The following is a 16,737-nucleotide window of genomic DNA, read 5'->3' on the forward strand; positions in this document are numbered from 1 at the left end:
ACAAAGCTGTTGAATTCCCTGTTTTATTGAAGTTTTGACATTTTGACCTAATATTGTCAAATTTGCTCCGCCTAATCTTCTATTTTGTTCGGGAAAAATACCTAATCAATTCTAATCTCTGTCATGATGACCCTTCCCTTGTCTTAAGCTCCATAAAGCTGACCTTTAAGACCTTGCAGGTTTACAGCTAAGCCTAAACAGAAGGTACAATAATTAATGCACTTTAGAAGGCCCAATAATCTCTGCTCGACTCTGTGGGCTGTGATTCCTCTGCCAAGCACCCAATCAGCCGCACTGCTCCTCTACCCATGAGCCCTTGGTGCAGTTGCATTAAGTAAGTGTGCACAATAAGCTGAGGTGCAGAGTTTCTACAACCCTAACAGTTGCTTGGAAAAGGCTATTATCCTTAACGAGCCAAGCTTTCGCTGAGCTGAGGAGAATCAGATTGTTGTTGTTGTAACCCACCCCTGCTGCAGAAAGCAAAACAGCATGGCCGACTGACCAGGCACTCACAGGGAACAGCGAGTCACTCAGCGCTGAGGTGAGATGGCTCTCAACCGATCGCCCTTGTCCGCCTGTGCAGGTGAGTGACTCAGGAACTTATAGGAAGCCTTCTTCTCTTTCCATCGTGTGACCTGTCCTATTTGTCTTTTCCTGTACCGGCACCCAAAAAAATATATATGCTGGTGGGTGTCAGCAGACCCTATGGGGGCGGCCATCAACAGCCAGGGTGTGCAGTTGCCTCAGAGTCTCATTTTATTATGCATTCAGACATTGATGTGCCCAGCACGCCTTGCTGGTCCATTTGAGAGGAAAATATTGATTCTTAGGGTGACACAGGATCACTCCAAGTGACACTCTGATAGACCAGTAATTCAGATTAGTTAACATTATCTGCTTCCATGTACAACTGGAAGTGAGGTGAGCAACCTGAAATTTATCAAGCAAGATGTTTTAAATTGGTGAGATAGAAAGGTACTCTCAGGCACACTTCATAAAACGTTTTTCAAACTCTTTCTGTAATAATCAGAGGCAGGGGACCCAGAATTCAGCCAGACCAGCAGAGGTTTCTTTAAAACGAAGGATTTTAATAACAGAAATCAAAAACAGATACAAAATCCAAAAAAACCTGTTGTAAAAAAATGGCAGAAAAACAAACAGTCCAGTTGTGCAGGCAGGGCAGGAACAGACAGAACAGGATGGCTCAGGTAACTGGAGACAAAGGGGGTCAAAAACGAAAGCAAATCAAAAACAGAATCTTGCAGAAGGAGACTCACCCATAACTCAACAAGACAACCTGGCACTGATGTCTGGTCTCAGCAGTTTATATGGAGGTGGAATCAGGTGAAGCCGGTGAAAGGTGATTGCAGCAGGGGTGGAGTTAGGCAGGTGTGCAGAGTAAGTAATTAGACCAGACATCAGTGCTGAGGCTCAAAACAAGAACAGATCAAAAATTCAAACCTAAACTAAGAAGCTTCTGAAGACATAACTAAAACAGTAAACAAGAATCTAAACAAGAATCCAGACTAGTCAGAACTCAAAAACAGCCGGATAATAAAAGACAGGAGAGAGAAGGAAGACTAAAACTAACATAAAACAGAACAGAACTCAGAATATTACATTTTCACATATCACAGATCATTTTTTCATGAAAAAAACTGTATTTAGCTCTGTCCTTCTCTCTTATTTCTCTCTGCTAAAACATCACTCAACAACATGATGCTGCCACCACCACATTTACAGATTTTTAATTGCAGGTATTTTTTTTTTGTTACATTAGAGACAATTACAATAAAGTATGGTTGTGGTTGAAGCATGAGAAAAAGAGGGAAATAATATAAATACACCTCGTAGGCCCCGAAGAGCTTCTCTGGGAAGCTTTCCCAGAGAAGTTGAGTTTATCTCAGAGGAAACCACTCAAACCTTTTCTCTAGTTTCTCCAGGCAACAGTTTGAAATGTAAACAGGAAAATAAGGGGGCAGTACACCCTATGTTTTTAAAGGTTCAAAGCCTAATCCTTTATAAACTAAGAAATTGCTGACATATTACTAATACTTTCATTTAGCAGAGTCTATTAGTTTTGATACTACGACCTGATATTCTTTGTGCTTAATTGCTGGATCTATTAAGCCGGGCGTACACTGTACGAGTTTTTCAGTCGTGGTACTTATATACATCTCAAACTGTGCGACGGAACCGCGGGGTTTAAAAAGTTCACCGCTCACGATCTGTGCGGCGCGACGCTCGGACGAGACCGGACTGCTCACACTGTACGTCGTGTCCCCTCTGGGACCGCTCACTGTGGTGGCAGAGGCAGGGGAGCGACGGTAGGTGACAGGGACCCAGAGCAGGGGTTCGAGCCCAGCTCTGGCGAGGCCCGCAGGAGGCACCGGGCGTCGGGGGAACGGAGGGGAGAAAGAGACGAGACGCATCGGCGGCCGCGCGGCACGGCAGGTCGCCCGGCCCGCACCCACCCCGCGAGCGGAGGAGTGCCGAAAACAGGCGGCCAGCGCGGACCGCGGAGGAGTGCTGAAACAGGCGGACCGCGGAGGAGTGCCGAAACAGCCGGCCAGCGCGTTGCGCGGACCTGACGGCTCGCCCTCCCCAACACCGGCCGGAGGTTGCTTCAGGGACGCCCGCTTCCCTCACTCCGCTGGCGGGGACGGAGAGGAGGGGAGGGCGCCCCCTCATAGCTCTGCTTGAACAGCAGGATGCGCTCACGAAAATCTCACGACAGCCGACTGAATTTCAAACATGTTTGATTTTCACAATCGTCCGATTCCTGATCGGGAGGTAGTCGTGAGAAGCCATTCCCCCCTCTACGACCAAGCTGAAATTTGGCCCGATTCAAAAAATGCTCGCACGACTGAAGAATCGGCCCGAAAAGGGGAAAAACTCGTACAGTGTACGCCCGGCTTTAATCAGTGTAAATATTGAAGAGATTTAATCAAAGCTGAAAAAAATATTGTCCAGGACAGTGTGGAAAAGAAGTAAGACGTTCCAGATCACTACACTTCCAGATATGGAAAATCAAAAACCTTACAGGAATAACAGAGTCTGGGGAACCCCCCCCCCCCCAAAAAAAAAAAAAAACTTGTGAGAGGAACACAAACAAATTTTTAGTTTACTAAACTAAAGAGGAGTGAGTAGACATCTACAAATTGGAGAATGCCCTGTACTTGTATAGTGCTTTACCAAGTTCAGAGGACCCCAAAGCGCTTTACACCACATTCAATCATTCACCCATTTATTCTCACTCTGATGGTGGTGAGCAAACATTGTAGCCACAACTGCCCTGGGGCAGACTGACAGAAGAGAGGCTGCCAGACAATTGGCGCCATCGGCCCTCTGACCACCACCAGCAGGCAAAGTGGGTGAAGTGTCTTGCCCAAAGACACAACAACTGAGACGGTCGGAGTAGGATTTTTACCCAGTTTTAACCAGCAAATAGCCAGTTACAGGATACATTCCCTAGCTCCTGTGCCACTGTCGCAGGCAGGAATTATTCTGCACTATACACCTTCCATCTCCTAACTAAAATAACAACCTTTTGGCTTCACCACTATTTCACATCTGGTGACAACAGACCCTCCAGTTATTGCTGTTGTGTGGCCACTGACAGTTTGGTGGATGTTCAATACTGGGTGTACTACCTATGAGTCTACAGGCTCAGGAGGAGGTGCTGGCGGTTCCATTTGATCTTCCTTGCTAACCAGCTGGATATTTCTGTGATTGTTTTCTCTTGTGTCTCCCCGGGGTGTCTGGACACTGAACAACCTTGGGGCTGCTTCCTCCTGCCCCACTACACTGCCCATGTCTTTTCTCAATGAGTGCAGTCATCGCAGATAAGAGGGGGAAGTGGTTTGCTGAATGTCTTTGGTTCCATAACCTCTTATAGGACTGCTTGTTTTTTTTTGTGTCATTCTTCCTCAACATTTCGATGTCAGACCGAGCAGGTCTCCAATTTTCCTTAGGGTTTGGTTGTTCTACATAGGCTTTGTGGTTTCTAATCCATCACGAGCTTGGCTGGACTCTCCCATGTCTAGGTTTGTGTAGAATGGTAGCTTAGAAGGGCTAAGTAAGGGTCATTTTGTCCAAGAATAGCCTTGGATGTCTTCACAACACACTCAGCCATACCATTAAACTCGAGGAAATGAAGACTTGATGTAACAAAATCAAACTCTGCAGAGAACCTTCTGCTGATCTGCAGTAAACTGTGGTTGTAAAGTTAAAGCTGATATTCTTTGTATTGCTCATGCATTATCATTATCCTTCAAACATTAATAAACATTTAAAGGACTCAGATGAAAGAAACAAAAATGTAATCCACAGGAGTAGTCTTAAACAAGTTTTAATTTCAAGCTGAAAATGCTGAGGTAAGAAAACCATGTTGCTCCAAACCCTTCTGGCCTCAACCTACCCAACTACTCTTTACTGCATGTGCTGCTCCTCTCTTAAAGTGACAGTAATCTAATAACTGCTCTACCATAAATTCACCAACATAAGACTTCCTTTTACAGAGTTTTGTTTTTAAACCAAAATTAACAGAAATCTAATTTTGACTTAGCTTATGCAAAGATATTACCTATTTTTAATAAATCAAATACACTTTACACAAAATGTACATATTGTGCCTATTTAAGATTCTTAAACAAATGTGAACAAAACTTGGCTCCCATAGTGGTCCATTGTTTGTCTATACTTCTTCAGGTATCCTTAAATGTCCTGAGGTGGGACTGAACATTTCAATTTAGTGAATTCCATCCCAGAATCTTGCTAATGTGACTGGGATTGTCTTCCTGCATAATTTCAGGATGCAGAAAATCCTTTGATTGACTTGTGCTGACATAATGACACTCGGTGAACTTCAGCACTTTGAATGTCTTGTTACTGAAAAGTGCTATATTAATAAACTTACTTTACTGTTGTGCAATTATACACTGTTAAAAGTTATTTAATGTTTCATAAATAACTCTCTGTCTGTTAAGTATTGTCTGGTGATGATCAGCTCTTAAGCTGATATCAAGACAACGGTTGAAAGGGATGAATTCGAGCACTAGCGATCTTTTAACAGCAAAACCTCCACACACATAGAATAGAGGAGTGACAGCTTCTTTTCAAGTTCAAGAATTTAATAACAGAAATAAAATGAACATCCAGAGAATATCACTATGTAATGCTGTTTACCTGAATTAACACAATATTTCGATTAATAAATCCTCTCTACTAGGCTAGTGAAACTTAACTAAACTACTAAGCAAAATGAAGATAAAAAGAAGCTAAGCTAAGGAACTATTTACATGCAAAAACAAACAAAAGACAAACAAAGGTGGTTGGTCATAATCAGAATACTTCAGTGAATCCTGGTTCACTGCAGATCTGATTAACAAAAACATGGAATGGAGTTAAAACATTTGCCATGTATTTCAATCCATTCACAATGCAAAGCCCAAGTTGAACAAAACATTATTTGTTAAAATAATATTCTGAGGACCGGTTTGTCCTGTAAAATCATTTAAACCCTTACGATCGAGTTTGTTAATGCGATTCTCCCTCCGGGCGCATGGGGTCGCTGTGGCAACTCGGTGGCTAAGAGGTTACAACATAATGTTGCCGAAATTGCCTTGAAAATCGGCATTAATATACCATATTGATGCGGGAATAAGGCTTATAACACAATCGGAGGTTGGCAGAGCAGAACAGTTACGCTTTAAAACAGACTCCTTTTTAGGGTCCGAAACCGGATGTTAGCAAGGCTAATATCCTGTTAGCTAGCGCGACCTACCGGCTAGCCCTTTTGTTCTAAACACCACGGTTTACAAAAATTTCCCAATAAACCTTTTATTTCACCCTCAGCCTGCTGCCCAAACCTGTCCTTTTCAGTTCTGTTCAGTTTGGCCATTCACGGAAGGGGCGTTGAAGGAGGAAGTTGTTGGTTAGTGCTAGCGGGCTAGCGCTTGGCTCTTGGCAGGCTAGCGTTAGCCTTGCAGCAGCATGTGGCTAACGGCGTGGTCTGGGTTGGAGGCCTTTTCAGCCCTGCGTTGCCTGGAACCAGCTCCATCTGTGGTGCGCTGAGAAAGCAGAACAAAGCTGGCATAGACGGATTCCTTCACTTCGGCATCTGTTTTAAGCAGAAGTGAGAGACTTATCTTTGAATCGGCTGGCAGTTTCTCCCTATGCCAGGGAGGAACTGAGTTTCAGAAAGGCTCATTCTTACTTAGCTCGCGGCCTCTTCCAGGCCCCATTGATGCTTCCGGGAGGCCTTCAGTCACATGGCTCCCCCCTCTCCTTGAGTGCCGGTCCTCAGTGTTTCTCAGCAGCTTGGAGTCAGGAGAAGAGGCTGAAGTAGAAGAGCGGGCAGAGGTGTGCTGTGTCTTTTATCTGTAAGGAGGTGGTCACAGCTAACCTCCTGCCGAGAAGAAGGGACGAGCGAGAGAGGGGGAGAGGAAGGCTTCTCCTGCCCCCCCCCCTATCCTTTGCAGCAGGAGTGGACTTTCTTTGTTGAATCATCCACTGTTCAGGATTCAATCTGAGATCACTATCATGGCATAACATTACCTTACTCTCAGTTCAGATCTCCTTCTATTTAGTCTAAATAAAATGATCCAAGGGTAAACAAATGTCCCTAAAAAAAGAAAAGTGGAATGTTTTATCACTCATTTACAGTACAAACAAGGTACATATACTCAACTACTTTTTCTAAACCTTTTCTGTGTTTGTAAGCACTTAGAACTACCCTGCTGCTGAAATGTGTTATACAAATAAACTTGACTTGACTCGTTTGGTCAGATTTTTTCACAATGAAAAGTTTGCACAGAGCTGCAATACTTTTCATTGTGATTCAGACAGGTGCAGTTCATTTTAAAGCGGTGGTTTTAGCGTGTATATACAGGGAACAGGGAAACCGGAAACTGGTGGTGGGGCTGCCGTGGGTGTGTTTACCTGTTGGATGTAACTGTTGTGAATCAACCAGGAAATAACTTTTTATTTCTCTGATTTATAACAGCTTTATAGAGCGCTCTGTTATTGTTACTCTGTGCTGCTCTACCAAAGTCTCTCTCTCTCTCTCTCTCTCTCTCTCTCTCTCTCTCTTGCTCATCATCGGACACAAATCAAATTAAACTTCTTTGTTTTTCTATTTTGCGTCGTAAAATTGTGAGTCAGTCTCAGATTTAGAAGCTGGTACATGAAATAAACCAAGTGAGAACACACACACAGGTAGATTATTCAATTCAATTCAATTTTATTTATATAGCGCCAAATCATGAAACATGTCATCTCAAGGCACTTTACAAAGTCAAGTTCAATCATATTATACAGATTGGGTCAGATTATACAGATTGGTCAAAAATGTCCTATATAAGGAAACCAGTTGATTGCATCAAAGTCCCGACAAGCAGCATTCACTCCTGGGGAAGCGTAGAGCCACAGGAAGAGTCATCTGCATTGTACATGGGTTTGCTGCAATCCCTCATACTGAGCAAGCATGAAGCGACAGTGGGAAGAAAAACCACCCATTAGCGGGAAGGAAAAACCTCCGGCAGAACCGGGCTCAGTATGAACGGTCATCTGCCTCGACCAACTGGGGGTTACAGAAGACAGAACAGAGACACAACAAGAGAGACAAAAAAGCACAGAAGCACACATTGATCTAGTAATCTGTTCTACATTAGATGGTAGTAGCGGGTGAGCCGTCTTCTCTGGATGATGTCACAGTTAACAGAACGCCAGACCAGGTGTACCTACTATGAAGAGAAAAGAGAGAGAACAGAAAGTTAAAGCAAAAATGACAACACATAATGCATAATTGAAGAACAGTAGAACTCATAAGAGTGAGAAAATTAGATCCTGATATACTCCAGTAGCCTAAGCCTATAGCAGTAAAACTATAAAGGTAGCTGAGAGTAACATGAGCCACTAGTTATAATTTTTGTCAAAAAGAAAAGTTTTAAGCCTAGTCTTAAAAGTAGACAGGGTGTCTGCCTCACGGACCAAAACTGGGAGTTGGTTCCACAGGAGAGGAGCCTGATAGCTAAAGGATCTGCCTCCCATTCTACTTTTAGAGACTCTAGGAACCACCAGCAGACCTGCAGTCTGAGAGCGAAGTGCTCTGTTAGGAACATACGGGGTAATCAGAGCTCTGATATATGATGGAGTTTGATTATTAAGGGCTTTATACGTTAGAAGAAGAATTTTAAATTCTATTCTTGATTTAACAGGAAGCCAATGAAGGGAAGCTAAAATTGGAGAAATATGATCCCTCTTGTTGATTTTCATCAGAACTCTTGCTGCAGCATTTTGGATCAGCTGAAGGCTTTGAACTGCATTTTGTGGACTTCCTGATAGTAAAGAATTACAATAGTCTAGCCTTGAAGTAACAAATGCATGGACCAGTTTTTCAGCATCACTCCTCAACAGAATGTTTCTAATTTTGGCGATATTCCGGAGGTGAAAAAAGGAAACTCTGGAAACCTGTTTAATATGGGATTTAAATGACATGTCTTGGTCAAAAATAACACCAAGATTTTTTACTTTATTACCAGAGGCCAGGTTAATGCCACCCAGATTAAGTAATTGGTTAAAAAGTTTATTTTTTGAGGACTCTGGCCCAAAGATTACAACTTCGGTCTTGTCAGAATTTAGATGCAGGAAATTTAAAGTCATCCAGCTTTTGATGTCATCAAGACATGACTGCAGTCGAAGTAATTGATTGGATTCATCAGATAATTTTGCCTATCGGAAGCATATATATAGTAAAGAGAATTGGTCCAAGGACTGAACCCTGTGGTACTCCACAGGTGACCCTAGAGTTTGAGGAAGATTTATTATTAACATGAACAAATTGGAATCTGTCTGACAGAAAAGATTTAAACCAGCCTAATGCTTTCCCCTAATGCTTTCCCCTTAAGTCTTTGTAGGAGAATATTGTGATCAACTGTATCAAATGCAGCACTGAGATCTAACAGGACAAGTATAGACACAAGTCCATTATCTGAGGCCATGAGAATATCATTAGTGACCTTCACCAGAGCTGTTTCAGTGCTATGATGAGCTCTGAAGCCTGACTGAAACTCCTCAAGTAGGTCATTACTTTGTAAATGTTCACAAAGTTGATTAGCAACTACTTTCTCAAGAATTTTAGATAAGAAAAGAAGATTAGATATAGGTCTGTAGTTTACTAACTCATCCTGATCAAGAGAAGGTTTCTTAAGTAAAGGTTTAATAACAGCTACTTTCAAAACCTGTGGTACATATCCATTTACTAAGGATAGATTAATCATGTCTAAAATAGTGCCACTGATCAAAGGGAATATGTCCTTAAACAACTTGGTTGGGATTGGGTCTAACATACAGGTAGAAGGTTTAGATGAAGCTAAAATTTTAGATAGCTCAGAAAGCTCTACTGCTTCTAAACAGTTCAAACACTGCGCAGATTCTAAAGATTCTTCCAATGCTGCCTCACTTACGAGGTAATCATGTTTGGGAGGATGCCAATTATTTTATTTTTAATGGCATCAATTTTATTTATGAAGAATCCCATAAAATCATTACTACTAAGAGCTAAGGGAATGGATGGATCAACAGAGCTGTGGCTCTGGGTAAGTTTGGCAACTGTACTAAAGAGAAATCTAGGATTATTTTTATTCTCTTCAATTAATGATGAAAAATATGCTGCTCTAACTCTGCGGAGGGTCTTGTTATACAACAATAGATTATCAGAGTTTAATCCCTGAATCCACTTGGATGGTCTCTGCTTCAGAGATGTATCAGGTTGTCTGTGGAGGTTTAACCGATCTGAGCGTCTTTTTCTGTCTCTTGCTCCACACAGAGCCACCGATGCACCTGAAACCCCTCAGGATTCTGCTGTAGATGTTTGTAACTTTATTGCAATTTAATTCAAATTATGTTCTAATTTTATTTCCATAAGCTTTGTTATTATGGTTGAGTTGTAACTGCAAGAGCAACATTTTTTATTATTATTTTTTGAAGATTGAGGGTGCGTCAACCCGTTGGGACACAGAAGGAGGTGTGCGGCTAAAAAAGTTTGGGAACCGCTGCACTAGACTAGTAAAAACATGTTTGATATGGGATTGTGGTGTTGTGCTATTACACACTGTTTTAAGTAATTTAATGTTTAATACATCTGTGTCTGTTAGGTATTGTCCGGTAGGTATTGGGCTGGGAATGATTTGAGCACTGGCGTTCTCTTAAAAGCAAACTCTGCACACATATAAATAAATGAGTGACAACTTCTCTTCAAGCTCAAGAATTTATTAACAGAAATAAAATTAACATAGAGAACATAACTATCTGAATTAACACTATATTTCAATCAAGAAATCCTCTCTACTAGGCTAGTGAAACTTAGCTAAAACTACTAAGCAAAATAAAGATGAAAAAGAAACTATGGAACTATGTAGACGCAAAAGAAACAAAAGACAAAATAACATGGTTGATCATCATCATGAGAATAACTGAGTGAATCCTGGTTCACTGCAGATCTAAGTTAAACAACCAAAGTTCATTTTAAAGAATGTGGAATGAGGTTAAATTACCTTAATTAACAATTGGTATGTGTTTCAACCCATTCACAATGGGTTGAAACACAATAATTTTAAAGAATGACTTTTCTCCGGGCTGCACAGTAACACAGTGGGTAGCGCTGTTGCCTTGCAGCAAGAAGGTTCAGGGTTGAAATCCAACCCTGGGTATTTCTGCATGGAGTTTGCATGTTCTCCCTGTGCATACGTGGGTTCTCTCCGGGCACTCCGGCTTCCTCCTACAGTCCAAAAACATGACTGTTAGGTTAATTGGTCTCTCTAAAATTGTCCTTAGGTGTGAGTGTGTGCGTGAATGGTTGTTGTTGTCTTTGTGTTGCCCTGTGACAGACTGGCAACCTGTCCATGGTGTACCCCGCCTCTCGCCCAGTGAACGCTGGAGATAGGCACTAGCAACCCCCGCGACCCCATGAGGGATTAAGCGGGTCAGAAAATGGATTGATGGATAGATTTTTCTCCGTAAAAATCAGTGAACTTTAGAATGCTTGATTTTTTTAATGCGATTTAACCTCTGGGAAGCAAGGGGTCACTGTAGCGATTGGTTGCTAAAATCGGTTAATCCTAAAGTTATACAAAAATATAATTAAATCGACATTAATCATCCATACATATTAATGCGGTAATAACACTCATAGCACTATCGGATGATGGTGGAGCAAAACAAAACAAACCTTATGTTTGAAATGAACCGTAGTCGCGTATCCGGGAAGAGCGAATGCTATCCAGAAGCTAATAGCGTTAGGCTAGCAGACATTCGGCGCTAATTTTAAAAAGCTTCGGCTTTATTTTGGTCGTAATGAGCGGACCGGACAACACAAACATTGATATCAAATCAATGTATAAAACCCTTAAGGAGATAACGTTTGTTATAACCGTAAAAACACATTCGAATTACATCGGCATGGCATGGTTTCGAAGAAGCTAGCAGGAACTATCCTGTAAGCTCCACATGTTTTAAAACACTGTGAAAATGCATAAACCTTCTTGATAAACAATTTAACTTTCCCTGTTTATTTCTCTGCCAAACCTCTTCGGTGCCTCTGTGTCAGTTCGGTTCACTTAGGGTATCCAGTTGAAAGCAGTGGAAGCAGGCAGGGTGAAGCTAATTGTTTCAGCAATCAGAATCACAATCAAGTTTAATCGCCAGATAGGTTTGCACTTCCAAGGAATTTGACCAATACAATAAAATAAAATGGATATATATATTATATACACTCAGCTATATACACTCAGTAAACTATGCGTTAATGTAAGGCAGAAGCTTGTAAGTCCTGAATGGGGGAGAGAGACAGTGTCCAGTTTCACGGGCGGCTCTTGACCTTGTTCATAAGGCTGGTAGCAAATGGGAAAAAAACTGTTCTTGTGGCGTGAGGTTTTGGTCCTGATGGACCGCAGCCTTCTGCCAGAGGGAAGTGACTGAAATAGTCTGTGACTGGGGTGCGAGGGATCAGCCACAATCTTCCCTGCACGCCTCAGAGTCCTGGAGGCGTGCAGGCCCTGAAGAGATGGAAGATTGCAGCCAATCACCTTCTCTTCAGACCTGATGACTAGCTGCAGTCTGTCCTTGTCCTTAGCGGTCCTTAGCGTACCAGATGGTGATGGAGGAGGTGAGGATGGACTCAATGATGGAGGAGTAGAAGTGCACCATCATTGTCCTTGGCAGATTTAATTTCTTCAGCTGGAGCAGGAAGTACATCCTGGGCTTTCTTGGTGTGGGAGTTGATGTTCAGCTCCCACTTTAGCTCCTGGGAGATGATAGTTCGCAGGAAGCGGAAAGACTCCACAGTGTCACAGAGGGTGATGGGGGTAGCTGGGGCTGAGTTCTTCCTGAAGTCCACAACCATCTCCACTGTTTATACAGCGTTGAGCTCCAGGTTGTTCTCCCTGCACCAGGTCGCCAGATGGTCAGCCTCCCACCTGTAGGCGGACACGTCACCATCAGAGATAAGTCCGATGAGAGTAGTGTCGTTTGCGAATTTCAGGAGCTTGACAGACTGATGACTGGAGATGCAGCTGTTGGTGTACAGGGAGAAGAGCAGAGGAGAAAGAACACAGCCCTGGGGGGAACCAGTGCTGATGAGCTGTGAGTCAGAGTCATGTTTTCCCAGCTTCACATGCTTCTTCCTGTCAGACAGGAAATCTGTGATCCACCTGCAGGTGGAGTCGGGCACATTCAGCTGGGAGAGCTTCTCCTGAAGCAGAGCTGGGGTGATTGTATTGAAGGCAGAGCTGGATCCTGGCGTAGGTCCCTGCAGAGTCTAGGTGCTGGAGGATGTAGTGAAGGGCCAGGTTGACAGCGTTGTCTGCAGACCTGTTGGCTCTGTAGGCAAACTGTAGGGTGTCCAGGAGGGGATCGGTGATTTATTTAAGATGTGAAAGCACAAGGCGCTCAAAGGACTTTATAACCACAGAGGTCAGAGCGAAGTGTCTAAAGTCATTAAGTCCTGTGGTCCTTGGCTTCTTGGGAACAGGGATAATGGTGGAGGATTTGAAGCAGGCTGCCATGTGACATGTTACCAGTAAAGTGTTAAAAATGTCTGTGAACACTGGAGACAGCTGATCAGCACAGTGCTTCAAGGTGGATGGGGAGACAGAGTCTGGTCCAGCAGCTTTCCGGGGGTTCTGTCTTCTGAAGAGTTTGTTAACATCTCTCTCGTGTATGGAAAGAGTTGTCACTGAAGTAGAGGTGGAGGTGATCTGTTGGGTGGTGTCGTGGGGGGTGATTGCAGGACTGTCCCTTTGTCTGTCGAAACGACAGTAGAAGTTGTTCAGGTCGTTTGGTAACTGTCGGTCGTTCATGGAGTGGGGGGCTTTAGGCTTGTAATTTGTTATCTGCCCAAGCCCTTTCCAGACAGAAGCAGTGTCGTTGGCTGAAAACTGGTTTTGCAGCTTCTCAGACTAGGGGTGGGCGATATGAAGAAAATCTAATATCACGATATCTTTGGGCAATATTGCGATACACGATATATATCATGATATGTTCAAATAACCTTGAATAACAAATGTTTTTAGCCAAATAGTGCCTAAAGTTGCATTGGCATATCTCATATTAACGTGTCAATTTTTTTTTGTTTGAAAAATTGATTGCAAAATAAAAATGTATTTAAAATGTTATATTTTATCCATTTTTTAACCACAGCTGCACATAGAAGCTTTTCACAAATTACAATATTGTCACATTAGAGCTCTTTCGTGATCAACACTGGACCTTAAAAAACAGAAAATCCCAGCGGCCAAAAGGAGGACCAAGGAAAAATCTGACACAAAATAAACCTGAAATAAAAGGTGCTCTTTTGTGCTTAAGACATATAAATCTGTATAATAAAATGTGACAATCCCAAAAACAAAAGCTTGTATTGTGACTGTAAAATCAACTGACCAGTCGCAGCTACATCCATCAATCCATCCATTTCTCAGTGCTCCATTTGATACAGTTGATCACAATATTCTCCTACAAAGACTTGAACATACTGTAGGGATTAAGAGGAAAACATTAGGCTGGTTAAAATCTTAACTGTTGGACAGATTCCAGTTTGTTCATGTTAATAATAAATCTTCTTCAAACTCTAGAGTCACTTGTGGTGTACCACAGGGTTCAGTCCTTGGACCAATTCTCTTTACTATTTATATGCTTCTGATTGGCAAAATTATCAGACACCATGGGATTAATTTCCACTGTTATGCTGATGACACTATATTTATCCATAAATCCTGATGAATCCAATCAATTACTTCAACTACAGGCATGTCTTGATGACATCAAAAGCTGGATGACTTTAAATTTCCTGCATTTAAATTCTAAAAAGACAAAAGTTATAATCTTTGGACCAGAGTCCTCAAAAATAAACTTCTTAATCAATCACTTAATCTGGATGGCATTAACTTGGCCTCTACTAGTAAAGTAAAAAATGTTGGTGTTATTTTTGACCAAGACATGTCATTTAAATCCCATATTAAACAGGTTTCCAGAGTTTTCTTTTTTCATCTCCGGAATATCGCCAACAGTAGAAACATTCTGTCCAGGGGCAATGCTAAAAAACTAGTCCATGCATTTGTTATATCAGAGCTCTGATTACCCCGTATGTTCCTAACAGAGCACTTCGCTCTCAGACTGCAGGTGTGCTGGTGGTTCCTAGAGTCTCTAAAAGTAGAATGGGAGGCAGATCCTTTAGTTATCAGGCTCCTCTCCTGTGGAACCAACTCCCAGTTTTGGTATGTGAGGCAGACACCCTGTCTACTTTTAAGACTAAGCTTAAAACTTTCCTTTTTGACAAAGCCCATAGTTAGAGTGGCTTATGTTATCCTGATATATAGTTATGCTGCTATAGGCCTAAGCTAATGGAGGACATAAGGGTCTATTTTTCTCACTCTACTACGTTCTACTGTTCTCCAATTTGCATTGCTTGTCGTCATTTCAGCTTGTAACTTTTTGTTCTCTCTCTTTTTTTTATTCATAGTAGATACACCTGGTCTAGTGTTCTGTTAGCTGTGTCATCATCCAGAGAAGACGGATGGTAAATGGCTTGTACTTGTATAGCGCTTTAACTAGTCTTGACAACCTCCAAAGCGCTTTACACTACAGTTCAGTCATTCACCCATTCACACCCTGACGGTGGTGAGCTATGCTAGTAGTTACAGCTGCCCTGGGGCAGACTGACAGAAGCGAGGCTGCCAGACACCCACTGACCACCATCAGCAGGCAATGCGGGTGAAGTGTCTTGCCCAAGGACACAATGACAGAGACAGTCAAGGAGGACTGTCGGGGGATTGAACCGGCAACCCTCCAATTGCAAAACGAACTCCCTAACCTCTGTGCCACGTCGCCCCAATGTAGAACAGATTACTGGATCAATATGTGCTTCTGTGCTTGTTTGTCTCTCTTGTTGTGTCTCTGCTCTGTCTTCTCTAACCCCCAGTCGGTCAAGGCAGATGACCGTTCATACTGAGCCTGGTTCTGCTGGAGGTTTTTCCTTCCTGTTATGGGGAGTTTTTCTTTCCACTGTTGCTTCATGCTTGCTCTGTATGAGGGATAGCTGCAAAGCTCCCTGCGGCTCCACGCTTCTTCAGGAGGAGTGAATGCTGCTTGTCAAGACTTTGATGCAATCAACTGGGTTCCCTTATATAGGAAATGTTTTGACCAATCTGTATAATCTGACCCGATCTGTATAATCTGATTGAATTTGACTTTGGAAAGTGCCTTGAGATGACATGTTTCATGTATTGGCGCTATATAAATAAAATTGAATTGAATTGAATTGAGTCTTTTATACTAGTGAAGATTCTCAGTCATCCAGGTCATGGTCATTCCAAAAACAGTAAAAAACAAAGCAACTGGAAAGCGACCGTCCAGTTGGGACTTGTTACGGAAAACAAGTCCAGTTGCTTTGTTTTTTTACTTTTTTTGGATTGAGTCTTTTACTTCGCCATCTGGTTACACAGAAGTTAGACTGCAGACTTAGCTTCGATCCAGCTGGCAGTTCTCTGAGCCCAGTCAGGTCCTCTGCTCTGCAGAGGATGAAGGGAGTTCCCTCCTATATTGTTACCAGGAGCAACGGGAAATGAGGGCGACGGTCTGTGGGAAGCTTGGCTTTATAGCAACGGCACCCTGATAAGGGGTCAGTTCCTGGTGCCTGTAAAAGTCATGTTTCATTTGTTTCCAATTCAATCAGATTTGTTCCTCATGGCTTGATGGCACAACAGTGGGCTTAATGAAATGTTTGCGTAATACCTGCTTAAAGGTTATAATTTCAATTCGACAAACAAGTGTCATCACAACACGTGTTTTATTGAATATGACTGTATGTAAGTTTATATACCATGGAAATATCCAAATATCATATTGTTTAGGAAGAAGACGAATTCTGTGTTCCAGAGCTGACCGTGTTTTGGTGTGAAATATGCAAATTTACGTTCAGAACAAAAGCAAAGGTCCATGTGAAAAAGTTGGCTAAAACTGGTGACAGAGTGTCATTACCCACGGAGAAATGAGCCAATCAGAAAAAAAAAAGCCATTACTAAAAAAATAAATAAAAAAAGAGCAACAACAATAAATAGCCAGATTACACTTTACAAATGTATTCAGAGACATCTTAACTTTTGGAGACATGCCCTGTGCTCCAATGAGACTGCAACTAAACTGCTATCTATACAGCTTTCTTTCCATATAGTATGTATGAAT

General features: G+C 42.2%; 1 protein-coding gene across 8 annotated transcripts in view; it reads left to right on the forward strand.

Annotated features, from left to right (window-relative positions):
• Positions 1-331: 331 nt before the first annotated feature.
• Positions 332-16,737, forward strand: part of ano2b (anoctamin 2b) — a 213,782-nt gene continuing 197,376 nt past the window's right edge. For 5 of the 8 annotated variants that reach the window (XM_036132388.1, XM_036132391.1, XM_036132390.1 and 2 more), the window contains exon 1: positions 335-583. In XM_036132388.1, the coding sequence (XP_035988281.1) occupies positions 547-583 (37 nt within the window). In that variant the 5' untranslated portion in view covers positions 335-546. Of the gene's footprint in view, positions 584-16,737 lie in introns of all 8 variants that reach the window. The other 3 variants (XM_036132396.1, XM_036132395.1, XM_036132394.1) reach the window with 3 other exon arrangements.

Source organism: Fundulus heteroclitus, unplaced genomic scaffold (genome assembly GCF_011125445.2).
Source record: "Fundulus heteroclitus isolate FHET01 unplaced genomic scaffold, MU-UCD_Fhet_4.1 scaffold_50, whole genome shotgun sequence".
NCBI lineage: Eukaryota > Metazoa > Chordata > Actinopteri > Cyprinodontiformes > Fundulidae > Fundulus > Fundulus heteroclitus.